Below are 20708 nucleotides of genomic sequence, written 5' to 3'. Positions count from 1 at the left end.
CAACATGCTAACGGGAAAATAACCCCATAGAAAAGTCAACATGCTAACGGGAAAATAACCCCATAGAAAAGTCAACATGCTAACGGGAAAATAACCCCATAGAAAAGTCAACATGCTAATGGAAAATAACCCCATAGAAAAGTCAACATGCTAACGGGAAAATAACCCCATAGAAAAGTCAACATGCTAACGGGAAAATAACCCCATAGAAAAGTCAACATGCTAATGGAAAATAACCCCATAGAAAAGTCAACATCTTTTCTAGAGTCTTTGTTTAATCCCCGCCCCCCCAAGAGGCCGACAGTGCTCCACTAATGAGCTCTTATATGCAAAACACATATTTATGCCCACCCCGAGGTTTGATGCCAGCACAAAGACACGTTCAAGCTAAAAAACCACACACACCTCAGCACCATCAGAGCACGTTTAGCCCGGACACATAAGAAAATCGGGATCATTCCTCCCACGCGCGCTGCAGTAATAAGCACAGCCGCGGAAAACATATTTGTACACATATTATGCAAATGTAATGTGTTCCGTTTGGTCATTAAAGGTCTTCTCTACAGTGTTTGTGTGTGTGTGTTCAAGCAGAGGCGCTTAGAGGAGTCACAATTGTGTTCAAGTAAGAGTAAAACTAGTTTAAAATAATTTAAATCTGTTCGAACAGATTGAGCATTTGAAGTGAATGTAATCGGATGGACACAAAAATGAATGAGAAAAATCAATCAGAACTGAAGGGCCGATGCAAGAAATACAAGTGTTCCAGTTGTTTCATATTGTCAACATAAAGCTTTTGTCAAAATATGGTGGATTTTGATCATAACTGTTGCTTTTGGGTGTTTTATCCTGAACTATATGTAGTTTACAGCTTTTGGGACTGAAGGAAGTGACTGTAATGGTCAAATCTAAACTAACTATAAGTTCAGACAATAATATCATCTAATGCTCCTCTTTCAGATCGAGGCAGGAGACATGAAAAACTAAAGTAAAAAATTAAAATCCTTATTTTTAATCATGATATTAGTGACAATTTAAAAATAAATCTGCATATAAACAATAAAGATTGAATTGAAAAATGCACATACAGAATTCATAATTAAGTACTTTTTAAATAGTGTTTCTGTGGAAATTCAGTGTTTTCTTTGTCTTAAGAATAAATCATACAGGCTCCACTTCTATTGTTTAAAGGGGCTTTTGTTACGCCACTTTGTTCTGTCTATAACTTGGTCAGCAGCACCATCTAGAGGTGGTAGTGGATAACTGCATCTAATGGGACGTCTTGGTTTGAGAAATACTTTTTTTTGTTTGGTTTGGATTTGATCTAAAAGGTTATTTATGAGTATTTGAATTTTCTTTTCAGAATTCAGTAGTGAAAAAATAATGAGTTATTTGATTTTTGTTGCAAAATACAGAAAACAAAAGGGAAATACCAGGCTTTTTTTTTCTTTTTTGCGTTCAAGTAAATCAATGTTTAATTTAAAAAACAAATGTAATTTACTTTTTACCTATAGTATATAAGATAAGCAAAAATACAGAGGGACAGATTCATTTTTTTAATTATCTTATGGTCAAAGGAAAGAAGGTAAGAAACCCTGGGAATAAGAAAATAAAAGCACCACAGGAAGTTAAAATAGAAAATTTTAGATTGTTTGGAGTTAGAGACAAAAGTGAAAGGCTGTTCTGTTTAACATGACAAACCCCCTCTGATGTGTGGATATGACTTAGACCAGGCATGTCCAAACTGCGGCCCGGGGGCCAAATGCAGCCCTCAGACCAATATTTGTTGGCCCACAAGCTTCCTGCTAAGTCGGTCCAAACAACAAAAAGTAGCTGTAAAATTGGACAAATTCAAGCATTGCGATGTTACACAAACCTAATATTAATGTTCCAAGTCTTATTAAAGGTGTAAAGGCATCGAATCAATGTCAAATGCCAAATTTGAATGATTCACTTCCTTCAAATTTGACATTGCCGGGTTGTTTGTGGCTCTCTGCTCCGTATAAGATTCAAAATGTGGCGCTCGGTGAAAAAAAGTTTGGACACCCCTGACTTACACTCTCTCTTTGGCCCTCAGAGCGTTCCTCTGAGTTTAACATTTTACACTTTCTATGTGTCAGTTTTGTGGATTTATCAATGACATATCAGTCCTTGATTAATAAACGGTGCTGAACATTGTCACACACTAGTGCAGCGGTCAATGTTTCCGAAATATAAACAGACACGACCAGAGAGCAAGACCCAAAAAAACATATATAATAAACATAAATAATAAAAGTATTACAAACGGTATAACAAACTACATAAAGTCTATGTCTGCCTCAATAACTATGAGGTGTAAGTCAGACGCAGACGACCTGGAGCTGGTCTAAAGATGGAAACTGAAACCCACGTAGAGCTCAGTTTCAACTTTCCTTACGCTGCTTTTCTGTGTGAATCCAGTTTTACCGGTCGTTCCCGGGAAACAGACTCGTGTTATTTTAGGATGTTTCAAAATCACTTTCCCAGAGTCAGTAGAGGCGGATCAGGGCCGTTACATGAGGGCGAAAACATCAACCCAATGAGAAAAGCCCTGTCAAAACAAGACAAAATAAGTCACTGCCTTCATTGTATTTCCTAGTCGATCCTGTAAAATCTTAACATATTTAATGTAAAGTAAAGTACAAGTAGAGAAAGTGTTGGAAGTACCACCAGAATCGAGCCAAACATTTGTGAAGATACATTAAATATTTTTATTTTACATTCAAATAAGTCAATACAAAATTATGAATGAATAGTTTTTAAAGTACACGATGCAACATTTGGGGACAAATACTGTAAGTAGAATGCAGAATTCTATGAAACACAATGAACTGTTGAATGTGACTTTGTTTACAGTAAATAGTCGACGCCCCCTTTAGAAAAAACCCACCCAAACTCCATGTTTTCAACTTTCAGTTTTTTCCAAACAATCTACTTCTGCTACAAAACCTCCTCAACAGTTCTTTTGGTTCAAGTGCATATGAGGGTGATCGTATTTAAGATTTATTTTACATTTTTACCCAGTTTGACAATTTTGTGACAGAGGTAGAGGTAATGCCTTGTAAACTGTTACCTAGCAACCATATTGTAAACAAGGGCTATGAAAATTACACAATAGTTATGATTTGCCAAACAATAATACCTGTTAAAAGGACCTTCAGAAAAATGTAAATTGTCTGTGGGTTTTAGATGGAACGTCGCATATTGATGACATCACAGAGGGATTCCAGTTCAGAACTCAGCCACGCCTCCTGTCATTTTCTGTCTACTGTCATAACTAAAGCCTTATTTGGTATATGTTTTATGTATATTATTATAATTAATACTTGTTACTCTTTTTTATTTTGTATTAATCGTATAGTTTAAAGTCCTTTTAACTGACAATAATCAAGTCTTTGGGGTTGAACAATGGCATCACGTTCTGAGGCCGGACGTTTCTGTGATGACAGAAATATGCACCATAAACCGGTCCACAATCTGACCCGTCCTTCAGCAAGACGTTTAGCTATAAGGTCTCTCTAATGATTAACAGTTAGATGCAGATGTTAACGTGCTGGTTTACGGTCGCTAACGGCAACTACTGAGCCGATCCACGAGAAAGAAAAAACGCCGCCGTTATTATTGTGTTCAGAGAATTAACTTCAGAAAAGGGTGCCATTTCTCAAATACAAACATGTGACTTTTGTCTGTGGGACGGACATTTACCGTATTTTCCAGACTATAAGTCGCACCTTTTATCATAGTTTTGGCCGGGGTGCGACCTATACTTATATTCATACTTATATACTTATACTCCGGAGCGACTTATATGTGATATTATTTGTTATTTTCACACTTGCAACCGCATTTCATCCTCCAGTGCCACTGAAACATGTTTTTTTCTTCTCTATTTTGCATTTTTTTGCTGGTGCGACTTATAGTTCGATGCCACTTATAGTCTGGAAAATATGGTAGACCTCATTTATTGGACAGGTTAGTGGTCTTTAACGTCATCTTCTGCATCATCGGAACAACCCTGTTTTATCCCTCCGTTTCGCCCTCTGCCTCGACTCTTTTCCCCTTCTTTCAACACTTTAAACAGACAAAGGATGAAATGTATACATCAAATGACAAAAATAATGTACATTTTCTCGAGTGGTTCACGTAAAGCAGTCCATGCTGGCCTTGGCTCGCTCCAACTCATGGAGGAAGTTATAAAACTGAGGAAGTGTCAGCTCTGCACGAGAAAAAGAAACAAAAAAACAAGAAGCGGTTGGAAAAATACAATGCAATATAATGTACACAAAACGAAAACTATATATAACATATATATATGTATTGGAAAGGTTGTAATAAAGTGGCACAGAAATTGGTCATATTTTATAATGAATGCACTTTTATTTGCCTTAATAATAGGAAAATGAATGAATGTGAGTTAAACAGAATTAAAAAAGATTTGTACTTTCTCCTTTTGCCGTGTACTTCATACTTCACAAAGGCTAGTTAAGGTGCAGCAGTATAAGTTACATGGTGTACTCCGTGCTACTCACCCATGTAAACGTTCTCCGTGGAGTTTCCTTTTCGAATCACCAGCTTCAACTGAAAGATCACCACGACGACACATTTTGTTATTACAGGATGTTTTGAGGAAACGTAACGCCCAGAGAAAGAATGCTCCTGATTTACCTGAAGAAAGATGTTCCCCACTTTGTGCATTTCACTGGTACCAACTGTCACTGCGAGAGAGAGAGAGAGAGAGAGAGAGAGAGAGAGAGAGAGAGAGAGAGAGAGAGAGAGAGAGAGAGAGAGAGAGAGAGAGAGAGAGAGAGAGAGAGAGAGAGGGAGGGAGGGAGAGAGAGAGAGGGAGGGAGGAGAGAGAGAGAGAGAGGAGAGAGAGAGAGAGAGAGAGAGAGAGAGAGAGAGAGAGAGAGAGAGAGAGAGAGAGAGAGAGAGAGAGAGAGAGAGAGAGAGAGAGAGAGAGAGAGAGAGGGAGGAGAGAGGGAGAGACGCTGGTTAAACTTGTTATCGTCTGTGAACCCTCTTGGTCAAAACCCCACTCAGACACTCAGGCACATGGCGGGTGCCGGCGGGAACACTGGAACTACTATAAGACCGCACGGAAACAGAGAAAGTGCGGTTGAGGTGACGTTTAGAAAGCACAGTCTTATTATAGTTATGCAGTGTGAAATGGGGCGAGAGAAGGTAGAGACAATTGGCAAATGGTGGAGGGATGTAATCAAACCCATGACGCCGCGGTGGTAGTGACCTCACATGTGCAACGCCGCAGTCTTTGCCGCTTGCAAACTGAAGCTATTCAGTACGACTTTGTGAAAGGTTTGCAAGTGTTCTGGACACTCCCTGCACTGACCTCTGACCTCTCTAAACAAACATGTCAACACACTGGGCAGATGTGCATTAGCATGGCTACGCTAATTAATGCATTTAATGTGCATCTCAATTCAGAGATCAGAAGAAGAACAACACAGTCAGTACTGGTTAGACCCCACCCACCCGGACCCCACCCGGACCCCACCCGGACCCCACCCAGACCCCACCCCGACCCCACACGGACCCCTCACGGACCCCACCCCGACCCCACACGGACCCCACCCAGACCCCACCCGGACCCCACCCATCCGGACCCCTCACGGACCCCATCCGTCCCCCTCACGGACCCCCATCCGGACCCCTCACGGACCCCACATACCTGGACCCCACCCGGACCCCTCCCGGACCTCACATGGACCCAACCCACCCGGACCCCAGTCTGAATGTACCTCTACTACCATCACTTCTATTTGTGCCGTGCTATTTTTAACCAGGTTTAAATGATAATTAAAGCTGTATTTGAGGATCTTTGCCTAACGACTGTAGATTTGATTGACAGCCTCAGACTAAAGACTTGCACATGTGTTTTTACCTCCAAACTTCCACTCCATGTCCACGAGCTGGTTCACCATCAGAGTCTGTCTCACGGCGAGTCTGGACAGAGTGGCCCAGTGCTCCGCCCACTGTGGACCGCGAGTCATGATCAAATATATGAATACATTTGAAACTAAACATGTGAAATTAAGTTTGAAATAGAATAAACTTAAATGACCTGTAGTGAAAACTGAACTGCCTTGTCTTCATTTAACCCTGGAATGACACAGAACATGCGTGTGCGTTTCATAAATGAATGAATGAATAAATAAATATTGACATTTTGAAACTCTCACCTAAAGTTTCCAGATCCTCTCTGATCTGTTCAGCCGACAGATTCTTCTTCATCGCTCCTGAAGGAAACACAGAGAAAACATATTTATTCTTGCCTTATTATTATTATTATTATTATTATTATTATTATTATTATTATTATTATTATTATTATTATTATTATTAGTTTATTACTAGTTTGGGAATCTTCTTATTCACTGACAGAGGCAATAAACCTTTTTCTGATTCAGATTCATAAACTGCTGCAAGCTGTTTAAAAAGCAAAACCCCAAATAATTTAAAATACATACAATACTTTTATTTTGTTTCTTTACTTACAAATGTGAATGTAACTTTTTTTTTACAGCCCACACATTAAGCAAAAAAAAAAAAGTTGATTAAATGTTGATTTTTTCATTTTATTTGAATTTTTAAAAACGTGTATAATTCAGTTGGCAGAATGTTTTACCCCATTTAAGTCTTTGATTGTCGCAAAAATATTGGACATATTTTTGGTTGTGTCACACAAGTTGGTTGCTTCAAAAGTGCGGATCTTCACTTATCGTTTTATTCATTTTTTAAAGTCAAATTGGCCATGTCTTGCTAAAATAATTCAATACTTAAAAGTTGAATGGACGATTTTTTTGGCATAAATCTGAGTCTTATTTCCTCGTGGCGTGGACTGTGATTAATCCTGCCACGTATCAATCATAAAACGCACCTACCGCTCACCTGCAGCCGCGTCAGGCTCTTCCCACGTTTCCGCGTGTCATCATCATCATCATCATTATCATAATATAGTTCCCTCAGTGTACGGGACAAAATGAAGACGGAGAAAGACAGTTTGAGCTGACTCAGAAGAAGATGGAAATCTACGGGAGACGAGCGATGCGATGCGCTCCGTTGCGCTAATAAACAAACACACGTGTGTGTTGTATCAGTCCACACGGGGGAGGGGCATGCACACTTCCACCTGAGTTCTCAAATTGCCTTTAATGAACACAAATTAAAACCAGATTACCACTGGCATCATGGCATCAGGCCTACACGCTCATCCATGCGTGTGTAGCCTCATTCATGTTGCCCCAATAAATCCTAAAACGCCTTTAAAACAAATTTAAGTCCAATGCTTAGTTTGCTCATTATGAGCTCAGAACTGTCCTCAAAGAAACCTCAGCGTTTTCAAAAGCTCTATGGATTCAACAAACGCGAAGCTCGTTGTGGTTTTAACAAAGAGGTCGATCTGCAATCGAATGTGTGAAAAGTTCCTGAGCGTGTGGAGTTTTCTTTACTGTTGTTTGGTTTGTACCTTGTGGCACCAGGAGTACGCTCTTCATCAGGTTCTTGAGTGGTCCAGCGCTCATCCCATGCTCCCCTGCAAACCCGGCCAGATGCTGCATGAACCTCTCCGTCTGCACACACGGACACACACACGCACACGCACACGAGCACACGCACACGCACACGAGCACACGCACACGCACACGAGCACACGCACGCACACGCACACGCACACACACACACACACACACGAGCACACGCACACGAGCACACGCACACGCACACACGCACACGCACACGCACACGCACACGCACACACACACACACGAGCACACGCACACGCACACGCACACACGCACACGCACACGAGCACACGCACGCACACGCACACGCACACACACACACACGAGCACACGCACACGAGCACACGCACACGCACACACGCACACGCACACGAGCACACGCACGCACACGCACACGCACACACACACACACACACACGAGCACACGCACACGAGCACACGCACACGCACACGAGCACACGCACACACACACACACACACGGACACACACACGCACGCACGCACGCACACGCACACACACACACGCACGCACACACACGCACGCACACACGCACACACACACACACGCGCACACACACACACACACACACACACACACACACATGTAAGGTTCCATAAAGGTTTCCACAAGGCATCTCATGTTTTAGAAATAAAATACAATAGTTTACAAAAACAAAACTAACATCTGTGTCTCTGCCGTTTCCCACGGCACTGACTGAGTTTTGGTGCCCTCTACTGGCTGCAGAGGGAATTATACGTTTTAATAATAGACCCTGCGCAGCACGAAATGAGAAGGGTTTAGCTGCAGCGCCATGTTGAGTGGAGCTTCACTCGCTGCACATCCATTTTGGTTTAAACCTTAACTACTGACCCTTAGAAATAGTCAAAACTGTGCATTTTGACTATTTTCCCCCCAGTTCCATAAAGTGAGTGAATTTCAGGTTAATCTCCATAAAAATATGCTGTTGCTAGTTATTTTCTGAGTACTCCTGCCAGTGTAGTTTGGGTCTGATAGAGTGATGCATGAATTAATTTGCACAGGGAAACAAAGACCCTGGCTGTGTTTAGCCTCGCTTCACTTATCACACAGACACACAGAGACAGAGACAGAGACAGAGACAGAGACAGAGACAGAGACAGAGACAGAGACAGAGACAGAGACAGAGACAGAGACAGACACACACACACACACACACACACACACACAGACAGACCTCTTTGGGCTCCAGGAGGAACTGGAACAGGATCTCAATCAGGCGCCGGAATTGCTGCAGAAGGAAAAAATAATATTACAGTGAGTGGGTTTGTTGTTGTTTAAGATAATTATACTGTCATTAATAATAATATGTATATAATGGCATAAAAAACAACAACTACTTGCAAAAACATGCTAAATACAATACTGTTGCAGAGTTACTTTTTGAAAGTCTGATAATCAGGGATTATTTGTTCAATTAGTCGACTAGTCGAACAGAAATAGCACATTGTGACTTTAAAGTCCTTTCAAGTCATAATTGTCCTGGTCCCAAATAGAAAATGGGGAGGCACATGTTCCAGCAAATGTATATTTAAACTATTAGGGACTAGCATTGTATTCAGAAATAAATAAATAATAATTTCATTATGAAATAATTATCTGATACATACTTTTTGTGTCTAAATACAATCTTTAAAGTCTAAGGACAAGCAAAGTAAAAAGAAAACTGTCCTCTAAACTCAACACTAAACATCAAGTCATGTGTTTACATAGTAAGCCTATTTTCATTTTTTTCCTATAGCAGATTTGAATTGTTTTTTTCTTTTTGACTTATAAAGGTTGTTTTATCATTAATTTTGTCATTCATTGTTTAATGTTGCATTGAGTCACCAAAGCAAGTTCCTATGTTTGTGAATTCTGTTCACTGACAATGGCAATAAACCTGGTCCATTTCATCAAGTCTCTCAGGTCAAACAGTGACTCGAGTCTGTCTCAGTCCAGCTCAAGTACTGACCATTGACCTCAGGACAGAAAAGCTCCCTTCACATTGTAGTAAAGTACTTTAAGTGTGCTTCTCTTCACGTGCATTCACTGCTTGTCACATGACTTTAATGAGCACCATTGAAGTAGCAAAGAAAACACTACAAACATTCAAATTCAACCACTTCTTACAGCCTTATTTAGAACGAAATGCCCAAACATAACAATCTAAACACGTGCGTCCTTTAAACATCTTTACTATACTTCTTTATAGAGCGTGAATAATGTCTAAACAGTCTTATATAGTTAGGTTTATTAGTATTTACCGGCTCGTTGAGTTTGTTGAGGTTCTGGAAGTCGTTGCTGACAGTGTCCGGTAAGACATCTTTGGTAAAATGAAGTTGCATGGTTTTAATGGAAAGATGGACGGGGGTAAAATCAAAATAAACGCAGCAGCTGATCGCCTCTGCACGATCTGCACCCGGATGCTGCTGCTGCTTCCGGGTGCCTCTCTGCGCATGCGCCGCAGCCCCGTCACGCCCTCTTCACCATCTGGCAACGTCTGAGTTTGAATTAAGAGGGATTTTGACGGTGTTTTATGCTTATTTCACTAAAGGAAATGATCTGAAAGGACTGGTAAGTGTCCTCAGTGTTATTTTGTTGCATTTTTGTTAAAGAGGTGCGCTAGTTATTTTAATGACAAACGTTTAGTGCAATTAAAAGTTGTGATGTATTCATAAAGTAGTGCATTTCATGACGCGCACTGATACACCTCAGTTATTACTCCAATACAAGTAAAAGTATCTCAGTCTGATGATTAGTTAAGTTAAAGTACTCAAGTATTGGTATTAAAGTATTGAAATTATACTTCACAAATCATGTATATGTTTTGTGATTATGAACGATAACTTAGAAATAATAAAACACATGTATTTTAGTCTCTGGAGTTCAATTATTATTATGATGATTGTGATGAGGATGACTATTACATATATATTCGAGAAATTACGTGTATTAAATGATTTGTCTTCCAAAATAAGACTCAAGTAAAGTAAAGTATTTTGGTACCTCCTTAAAGGCACATGTAGCTACTTAAAGGCACAGTATGTAACTTTCTGGAGGTGGAAAGTCACCTGCATAATTCCATGGAAATAGAAAAAAAAAAGCCATACTTTGAAACATTCTCCATGCGGATGGATGTTTTATGCCATACTGTGGAATATTACAGCCAAAGGAACAACATTTCCATGGAAACAAGCAGGAAGAGGCTCCTTCAGGACACGTACAAGTCAGGTTTGTGGAAATGCAAGCTCGCTCACTGCAAGGACACAGTTTTAATACATTTTAGTAGACTAAAAAACATCAAACCACCAAAATGTCATACTGTGCCTTTAAATAAATTGACTGCATTTATTACACCTTTATTATAAGCTTCGGTACGTTTGTAATTACAAGAATGTGCATATCTTTTGTCAGTCTTCCATTGCTCCATTTCCAAATAAACCCTTTAAACTTCATTTCAGACGTCATCAGAATGATCAAAATTCTGTAATGCAGGCGACTGAAGGCAACATTTTAATGGTTCGCTAAATGCCAATTGTTTTAAAGTTTGCTTTAAGAGTATTGTGGAGTCAACATTTCTCACTTTCCATTAAAACCTCTAAAGTGGATTTTACCTGATTAAATATATTAAATGAACAAATAATATTAAAAGCAATTCTTTAAACCAGGCTCTGATATCACAGGTGTGTTTGTGTTTAGCTGCGCCTCGTCTGGATGATGGAGTTTAAGTGTCCGATGAGGGTCCAGGAGCCTCGTGCTGACCCACTCCCTTTATTCGGCCCTGCTCACTTTAAAGCTCCATGGTTAAGTTGGGTCAGGTTTGGGTCAGGGATGTGGAGCTAGTGGAGCTCAAGATGGCGCTGCCCGTCGGCTGCAGATAAACCCTTCTCTGTGCAGCTCCTTCTTTCCCCTAACGTGCCTCCAGGGGTTTCGTCCCTTATTTGTGGTCGTCTTGTTGAAGACGTCACACGTGCTGTTGTCTCTCTGCTCATGAAAAACAGTGCATAATATTGAAAATAAAAATGGTTGAAACTTGAAGAAGACAGAAGTGATGGTCCACAAGCCCTCAGAGCTTTCAAGAGTCTGATCATAAAATAAAACAGTTATTAAAACTGTTTGCAGCTAGGCTAACATTTATTAGCATAGCTATGCAATATTATGTAAACTAGCATTAGAATTAGCTGCTAACGAGCTGAAACAAACAGCTCAGTCTGGAGTGATCTCTGTAAGTCCACGGGTCCCTCCTGACCACAGTCGTACAGTTCTGGACAAACGGGGTCTTTGGGACATTACAGAAGAGAAAGAATCTTTTGTTTTGAGACATTTTGTTGAAACGGGCCAAAGTGCCACTGCGGCTTTGGTCCATCACTTCAGACCATGAATTAATCTGTGTCTGAGTGGTTTTCATTTGCAAAAACCTTCTTGACTTTTTATATCCAAGTTTCTCCACTGAAATCACATTATGTTCCATTTCATTTTTACATCCGTGTTTTTGTTTTACGACGTATTTCCAATAAAACATCTCTGACTACTTTGTCATAGAGCTCACAGTTTGATTTGGACATTTGCAGCTGTTCCAGATGTACTTTTGTCATTCATTTTTGACATATTGCCAATTACCGTTGCATATTAAGAGGTTAAGAAGCTATTTTGTAACTAACAACCATGACGTGGTTCTTTCCGGCCTAATTAAAACTTCTGATTTATTAGAATTATAGGACGTTCTTGTGCCTAATTAAAACTTCTGATTTATTAGAATTGTAGGACTTTCTTGTGCTCATGATTTTTTATCTTATAGCTTATTGTTATTTTTATCCCATCGTAGATTTAAATTGTTTCTCTTTTGACTTATTCATTGTTTATGTTGCACCGAATCACCAAGACAAGTTCATATGTTTGTGAATTCTGTTCATTGACAATGGCAATAAACACTTTCTGATTCTGATTTACCAGCTGATGCTAGCTGATTAGCAAACGTATTATTATTATTTTTTTCTTTATTTTTTTTTTAAATTATAGTGAAGATTCTTTATAACAAGACATTTATAACAAAAAATAGAATATATACGGGGAAAATTATTGGAACGTTTACTTCCGGAACCGAGCGGTGGGCGGTCCCTGGCGAGCTCCAAGTGGGCGGGTCCTATCCGCGCAGAAAGGTGGGCGGAACTTCATACCTGGGACAGCTCTCGCCACCAATCTGCTTCCTCCTCCTCCGCCTCCTCCGCGTGTCCAAATCACTGCACACGCTTCGGCGCTAAGTGAAAGTCTGCGAGGGGCCCCCACACACACACTGACACGCACGGAGCCCACACGGAGCCCACACCGGACACACACTGACACACAGGAGCGGCCACGGCGTTCTGCAGCGCCGCACACTCGGGCACTGCACACGGCGGCGGAGCGACACACGTTTCGGGGCTGCGCGGCGGACGGATTCAGAAGTTCTACCTCAACTCCCGACACTTTTGGATCCCGCTCCTGCGCACTACTTTCCCCGAGAGGCGACACGCGCGTGCACGGTTATGTAAGTTTACGCTTGTTGTTGTTGTTTTTTTTAGTTCAGTCGTGCGTACTAAAGGTTTTTGCACGGTTGAAAGTAGGCGCCGTGTGAAGGGTTGTTAAAAGTGTTTGGCGTGCAGCTTCTCCGGGTTCAGTGCACGCTTCACAGACGTGCAACCTGTCGTGGAAAGTAACCGACGTCAAGTTTTTAACAACGACCAAAAAAAAACACAATATATGCACACGACGTTTTCCCTCGAGTAACCGACATCAAGTTTTTAACAACGTCAAAAAAACAAATAGACCACGTTTTCTGTCGCTATAACACGTTTGTGCATACGTGACGTTCCGTTAAGGACGTTAACTTCGATATAAATGAATATAGCAATTAATTCACTGTCTTCATGCATACTGTTTAGTCGATGATCGTTAGGGCTGCAGCAATTAATCGGTATTATCGTGACTAGTCGTGTAACCTGTTGAAATAGTTGACCAAGCATGATGATTGTTATTGGTTTAAAACTCTCTAAAATGCATTATTGAATCAGAAAAACGCATTATCAAGCCAGAAAAAGATGAAGGAAAAAGAAAGTTTACAAATGTTTTGGAAAGTAACCGACATCAAGTTTTTCAAAACGTAAAAAAAAAAAAAGGAGAAAAAAAAGAAAATAGACCACGTTTTCCGTCGCTATAACACGTTTTTGCATTCTTGACGTTCCAATAAGGACATTAACTTTGATATATATGAATTATAGCAATTAATAGTCGATGATCGTTTGGGCTGCAGCGATTAATGTGTATTATCATGGCTAGTCGTGTAACCTGTTGAAAGAGTCGACCAAGCATGATGATCGTTATTGTTATAAAAACTCTAAAATGCATTTTCAAGTCAGAAAAAGGTTAAAACATAAAAAATAAAAAAAAAGAGTTTACAAATGTCAGTTTAGGCTAAAATAGTTTGATTTAAAAGTCAACTATTAAGATACTCATTGATGCTTCTTGGTTATAACGTGCACGTTTTTAGTTTTTTTGGTTGCTGGGACATGGAGAACTAGGAAATGTAGTATTTTTTCTTATTTCCTGATGCATTGTCCCTTACATTGACACTGTAATAACTGCCAAACGTATAATCTGACGTTGTAGTCTCTTATCTGGGGAGTGAAGACATTTATGAAGACGCATTGTTCTTCTCGGCTGTCAGACACACATGCAGAGTATTTAACAAAGGATTAATGGGAATGTTTATTATTGTTGTTGATTACTTCATTGCATTTAAGAGCCGCGCATGTACGGACTTGTGCCCGTAGACTCATAAAAAGTCATTCAATCTTTGCAAAGTGCCTGTAGTTGCCGTGTACTACCACACAGGGAGAACATGGAGAGGGAGGAGGACTTTTATGAGCCGGTGTGGATTTACAGACGTGCTTTAGACCTACATGGAATACTCAGCCAGTGGCATTAGATCACCTGTTAATGGCTTAGTCCTACTTCATTATTGTGGGAGTGGTTGTTATAAATACTGTAGTATTCAGCCTCTAGGGACATCTCTATCCTTTTACATAAATTAGGGCACAGATAAAGTATTCATGGGTTTCAGCTTAGATTTTGCTACATTTTGAGGACTTTTTACCTTCCAAAGGTTGTTTTAAAATGTTAATCGCTATGGCAACAGTCCTCATTCCTCATCATTCTGAAACCATTAATATCCTCCAGTTTGGATGATGTGGGTATTTGCTAATGGGACGATGTCAGGACCAGATTGTCTAGTCTAATTGCTTGGATTTCTGTAGGTTTTTAACTAATTTCACTAGTTGAGCCAAGTGTATAATTTTTTATTTAATTTAATGATGTTGAATATATAAAAAGGTCTTTTCTTGTGTGTTTTAGATTCTACATAGTGCTGATAACAATTATTTTGTAGCTGCCTAGTCACGATGAGTTGAATAATCGTTGCTTCACTAGGTTCAAATGTACATAAACCGCCCAAGCCTGGATAAAGATTAGCGAGTGTCCAATTGTGTTTATTTTGAAGAGTTGAATTTGAAGCCACTTGTACGGCCTATTAGTACGTTAATGAACGGTAAAGTAGTTTCATTGCCTCATGCGTTTTACAGTCAAATCTTTCCATCCCATTGTAAAGACCATTGTATTCATTTCTTTGGCATTCATATCGTGCAAGCTTCAACAATCCTAATGCTCTATCAATATGTCTGTTGACTTCACCTGTCTGTTGACTTCACCTGTCTGTTGACTTCACCTGTCAGTTGACTTCACCTTGCACAGGTCTGTTTAATTTAATGTCACGGCTGTGTATTTTTGTAGTTGTGAATGGCTTTGTATTGGTGCTGCTGCCATTGGCCTGGATACATACTTTTTTTTTAGGAACATCTTTTAATTTTAGATATTTGGACAGAGCCTTCAAACAGCTGCATTATTTTATTTTTTACCTACTGCCTCTTTTATGGTTTGATTTGTGTTTTTCTCTGTCCGTAACTGAAGCGTCTTTTAGGTGTTTAAAGGTGGTATGGATGATTTTTTTCAGCACATTTTTTATCATATTTCCTCGTGGCGTGGATAAATCATTTGTCCTGCCACGTATCAATCATAAAACGCACCTATCGCTCACCTGCAGCCACGTCAGGCTCGTCCCCACGTTTCCGCGTGCCTAAGCGCATGGATCTATCATAATATAGTTCCCTCAGTGTACGGGGCAAAATGAAGACGGAGAAAGACAGTTCGAGCTGACGCAGAAGTGGACAGAAATCTACGGGAGACGAGAGATGCGATGCGCTCTGTTGCGCTAATAAACAAACGCACGTGTGTGTTGTATCAGTCCACACGGGGAGTGGCATGTGCACTTCAACCTACGTTCTCAAATTGCCGAAAAATCGTCGATTGCGCCTTTAAGCGGTATACGCAAGTGTTATGCAATATAATATTTTCACATTTCACAAAAAATAGCTTATCTTAGAAAACATATTTGTCTCATCAAACTGGTCAAAAATTAGAGCTTGGATGAGGTTTAATCTTTTTAAATGTTTTTTCTTTAGTTATGTCAAACCGCTGGACACACTTTGGATTAAAGCATTACACTCTTGTAATTTGATACTTATCTTTATGCCAAAAATTGACTCACAATATATTTTTTTTGGGGAAAAAAGGGGCATATGAGCGTTTTTTGACAAAATAAAGACAACAAAAAAACAACTTCATTCCAATTTTGGAGGAAGCAAAACATTTAGAAAGTATTTCAAAGTGATAAACAAAAAATGTCAAGTACCCTTCGTTTGAAAGTTGTATTTATGTAAACCTGGCAACCCAGATCATTGCAGTATATCTACTGTAGACCCTCAGAGTGGACGATGTTCTGTCCCAGACTTTCCCTCCGAGTTCAACCTTTTACAATTATGCAAAATGTACTTAACTGTAAGGGTCCCACGAGTCGGAGAGGCCACCAAAAGCGACGTGACAGACGAGGAATGCATTTCCCCCCCGTCCGCCCCTCCCGAGGACCTGACCCCTCCCCACGCACTCACTCCCTCATCGTGGGGGAGTGAAAAATCCCCCCCTCGTACATAATCTCCAGCTCCCACACTCAACTTTGAAGTGAGAGTGCCCCTCAAAACCTCCTGTTTCTGTCCTCGCTGTCCCCTGCACATGGCCCCTCCGGCTCTACGCTCAATCCTCTCCTTCTGAAGCCTTCCGCACAGTTTTCTGTTAAGGCAGTCGGCAGTCACGCGTTTAAAACTTCTATTTGCGACCTGAGCTTAATTTTTAACCAAATAAATGTAGGGCGCCTTCATAAACACTTTGGTTTTGAATCCTGAGGCACGGTCACACGAGGCACGAGTCAAACGAGGCGCTCGACTTCTGATAAAGACCAGCAAAAACACAGACCGTACTCTAAATGCACTTGGCCTTGGATTGGCCTTGTAGAGATGTAGTGCAGAGATGTAGTCACACGTGTTTAAGGCAACAAGAGTGAGTGAACAAACAAGCTAATGCTAATGCTAATGCTTACCTACCGCACTTAGAATTTACTCTGCAGATGAAGATATGAATGTGCTTGAGAGAGAACTGACTGTGAAGGCTTGCTCGGTGCATATCATTTTGATCATGATTGTCATTTGCTTTCGAGGCAATATGAAATATGAAATATCCTATCTCAATATAATTTGAATACTCTTTGGCTGAAGTAGACCGAAAAGGTTGAGATAATTAGAATCAGGATAAGTTTTGTCATTGTCAGTGAACAATTTACAAACTAGGAACTTGCTCCGCCTTTAAGGTGCAATATAGAATTATGCGGGACAATAATAATAATAATAATGATCTTAAAAAGTATAGACCATTAAAAAATAACATGTGTAAAATAAAAGTGGAGCCTTGTGGAGCTCCTGTCTGAGACTTTCTTCCCCAGCTGCACACACTGCCTCCGGCAGGAAGTCAGTGCTCCGCCTGCAGGTGGAGTTCAGTGCTCCCCCTGCAGGTGGAGTCAGGCACGTCAAGCTGGGAGAGCTTATCCTGGAGCAGAGCAGAGAGGATGGTGTTGAATGCAGAGCTGAAGTCCACAAACAGGATCCTGGCATAGGTTCCCAGAGAGTCCAGATGCTGCAGGGTTAAGTGGAGTACCAGGCTGATGGTGTCGTCCACAGGTCTGTTGGCTCTGCAGGTGAACTGCAGGGGGTCCTGCAGGGGGTTCAGCAGGGGGTCCAGCAGGAGGGCGGTGAAGGACTTGAGCTGGGGCAAGACCAGGCGTTCAAATGACTTCATGACTACAGACGTCAGCGCCACAGGCCTGCAATTATTAAGTCACGTGATCCGGGACGTCTTGGGAACAGGGACGATGATGGACGACTTGAAGCAGGTTGGGACATGGCATGACTCCAGGGAGGTGTTAATGGTCTGGCTTGTAGTTGGTGAGAAGCTCACACAGATGCAGAGTCATTTGCAGTGAACTGCTGCTCCAGACGTGTAGTGTACTTGGATCTAGCTCTAGACGCCATTGCAAAACCTGTACTTGGCCTTTTTGTAACAGTCCCTCTCCCCTGCTTTGTGCGCTGCCTCCTTCTGCTGTCTCAACTGCCTCAGTTTGGATGTGAACCAGGGCTTGTCATTGTTATAATTCAACCTGGTACATGTGGTTTTGACGGAATCGAATGTATGATGTCACAATGTCCGTGTACTCATCCAAACTATCTGCCAGTCCGTAATGTCCAAACACATGCATAACTCCTCCACTGCATCATTGGTCCACTTATTAGAAGTCCTCACTACAGGTTTGAAGAGCTTCAGCCTCTGTCTGTACGTGGGGATCAGGTGAACAATGATGGGGTCTGAAGAGCCCACAGCAGCTCGGGCCAATTCAATTTACTTTTGTAACGCCCAAAATCACAACAGTTGCTTCTGAGGGCGACAGTGAACAACGGATTAAGCAATGTCCATGGGGACGAGACTGAGAGCTGTGTAACAGTGATGCAGTCTCTGCTCTCTGGTCGGGACTTTAATAAACTGTCTGGACTTTGGTAGTTCATGGCTGAGATTTCCTCTATTAAAATCCCCAATGATGATAAACACGGAGTCTGGGAAGGTCCGCTCCATCACGTGGAGAGTAGAATGGTTTACAGTTAATGAAGAGTCAACCACGTCGTATGAGAACACCAGCAGTTGTTGATGAAGAAATTGACGTCTCCTCCATTTGTTTTTACCCCGGAGAGGTCTCTGTCGAATCCCTCCAGATGCTGCTCACAGTCTGAGATTGACACGCTGCAGAAGACGTCGGTGCACAGTGGACTGACCAGGGAACACGCCTTTTTTTCTATAGTTTTAGCTTCTAAATGCTGTGTGTTTTATTACAATCCAACTCATTTGTAATTCAGCGCAGCAGACTGTGGGTACACCGCGAGCCCCGGTTCAAAAGACGCATCACTACCACGTTTATTTCTGTGTAAATATCTCATCACCACGTGGGCGCCTGTGGTTTATTGTCAGGTGCTGCTTGTATTTGTACAAGTTCAAATTTTTTCCGTAAATATTGTGTGCGTTTTTTATTCTGGAGCGCTGTACAGCCCGAAAAGTACGATGAATACTGCCGTCTTCTCCGCTGCACGTCTCATTTCCACAAGGAATTTACGTGGAGGAAGTATAATCCAAGCTTTAGGCTTCCAACAAGAGCTACTGCCTGACGGAATCCACCGATGGCAACTTGAAACCACAAGATGGAGAAAAAGGCTATCGACAAAGAGACTTTAAAATGGACTTTTAATGATTTTAAAGAACTGGTCAAGGACTACTCGCAGTGCCAATGCACATGTTTTATATAATATTATCTCATTGTATGTTCAAATGTGTTTTATGTATTGGTTAATTTTATTAAGAATCCTGTGTTTGTTTGTTTGTTGTTTGTTCTGTGTTGTGTTTGAACAGGGAGCCATGGAAAAGAGAGCTTTTCCCATTGGGTTTTCCCAGTATAAATGAATAAAATGAAATGAAAGGTCAGGGTTTAATGGAGGGGCACATCCAGTTTGATGAACTTCACCTTGGAAACAAGACTGTCCCTTCAGAATGTATTCACCATAGCATTGTAATATAATGTTATTGATCAATTATTATAAGCTATATCTGCCATTGTAATATCAGTTCCACAAGAAACCACCCGAGAAGTGAGCTGAAAATGAATATTATAGTTTTTAGTCTTTTGTATTTTTACATAATTTATGGAACGATGCAATTAATTGTGGGATTGCAAATTTGAAATGACGTTTGCACAACATTTAGACAGAGTTATCAGAACTGTTGTTTTGAAATCATTTTCTAAACCGTTATCGTCCACACACGTTATTTTCACGTCTTCCTGTCGCCGCGTGTGAAGGTGCAAAGCCTTGTTTCCTTTGCCTTGAGCCAGGATGCACCTGCGAGTCACACTCAAGGGGCCATTGTCTTAGGGGCCCCTGTGGTAAAGATTAGGAGAGGTTCTGCTTAAGAGCCCATAGGATGAGACGGGTGAGGGACGACCGGAAAACCACATTAAATGACAATAATGCGTTCTCGTCCACATTGTGTAAAAGCGAGTTATATAGTTTGTGTATTTATAAAGATGCAACTTTATTCATGTTTGCAAAATACACAAGAGGCTTTAATGTCAACTGCTAAAACTCTGTCAAAAGCCATAGTAATAATAATAATAATAATCTGTGTGAAGTAAGTACTTGAATGAGTGACTACATCGGTATTCACTCTTAACTCAAGTCCAGTTGAGAAAATTAAACGTTCTTTAGCCGTGTATTATGATAGATTACAGACTATTTCCAGGTCATTGTAATGCATCATAGTGTTATTTATGGCCTATTTGGAAATATAATGTTGCTGTTCAATTGTTCCAGAGTGTAGTTACTGTATTTTCCGGGGTATAAGTTGCACCAGCCCAAAAAAAATGCATATATAAGTCGCACTGGAGTATAAGTCGAATTGTAGGGGAAATTTATTTGATAATATCCAAGACCAAGAACATCTTGTTATTCAGATAACTAGAGCATAAAGAACATGCTAACAAGTTTACCAAAGCATCAGTTTTACCCCAAATCACTAAATCCATTGAATTCTTCTTCCTCTAAACAACTCCACAAACTCCA

At 40.7% G+C, this 20708-nt stretch overlaps 1 protein-coding gene across 1 annotated transcript; it reads right to left on the bottom strand.

Annotated features, from left to right (window-relative positions):
- Positions 1–2779: 2779 nt before the first annotated feature.
- Positions 2780–10025, bottom strand: commd7 (COMM domain containing 7). The gene is made up of 9 exons (XM_072448493.1): positions 9840–10025; positions 8771–8824; positions 7502–7604; positions 6216–6272; positions 6098–6135; positions 5918–6008; positions 4684–4733; positions 4548–4596; positions 2780–4234 (listed from the first exon to the last, which is right to left on the bottom strand). Exons 1-9 carry the CDS (start codon positions 9918–9920, stop codon positions 4158–4160), a joined length of 600 nt encoding a protein of 199 aa, XP_072304594.1. The 5' UTR covers positions 9921–10025; the 3' UTR covers positions 2780–4157.
- Positions 10026–20708: the final 10683 nt, after the last annotated feature.

This window comes from Eucyclogobius newberryi, unplaced genomic scaffold, assembly GCF_026437365.1.
Source record: "Eucyclogobius newberryi isolate DKJ021-1_F unplaced genomic scaffold, fEucNew1.0.hap1 SCAF_17, whole genome shotgun sequence".
Lineage (NCBI taxonomy): Eukaryota > Metazoa > Chordata > Actinopteri > Gobiiformes > Gobiidae > Eucyclogobius > Eucyclogobius newberryi.
The sequence above is the reverse complement of the archived record's forward strand: the minus strand, read 5'-3'. Positions and strand labels throughout refer to the sequence as shown.

Coding starts and splice junctions, on each gene's coding strand:
- commd7 (XM_072448493.1), bottom strand. CDS start 9,920: ATGCAACTTCATTTTACCAAAGATGTCTTACCGGACACTGTCAGCAAC. Junction 8,825..9,839: donor TCAACAAACTCAACGAGCCG/GTAAATACTAAT, acceptor TTCCTTCTGCAG/CAATTCCGGCGCCTGATTGA. Junction 4,235..4,547: donor CACGGAGAACGTTTACATGG/GTGAGTAGCACG, acceptor TTTCTCGTGCAG/AGCTGACACTTCCTCAGTTT.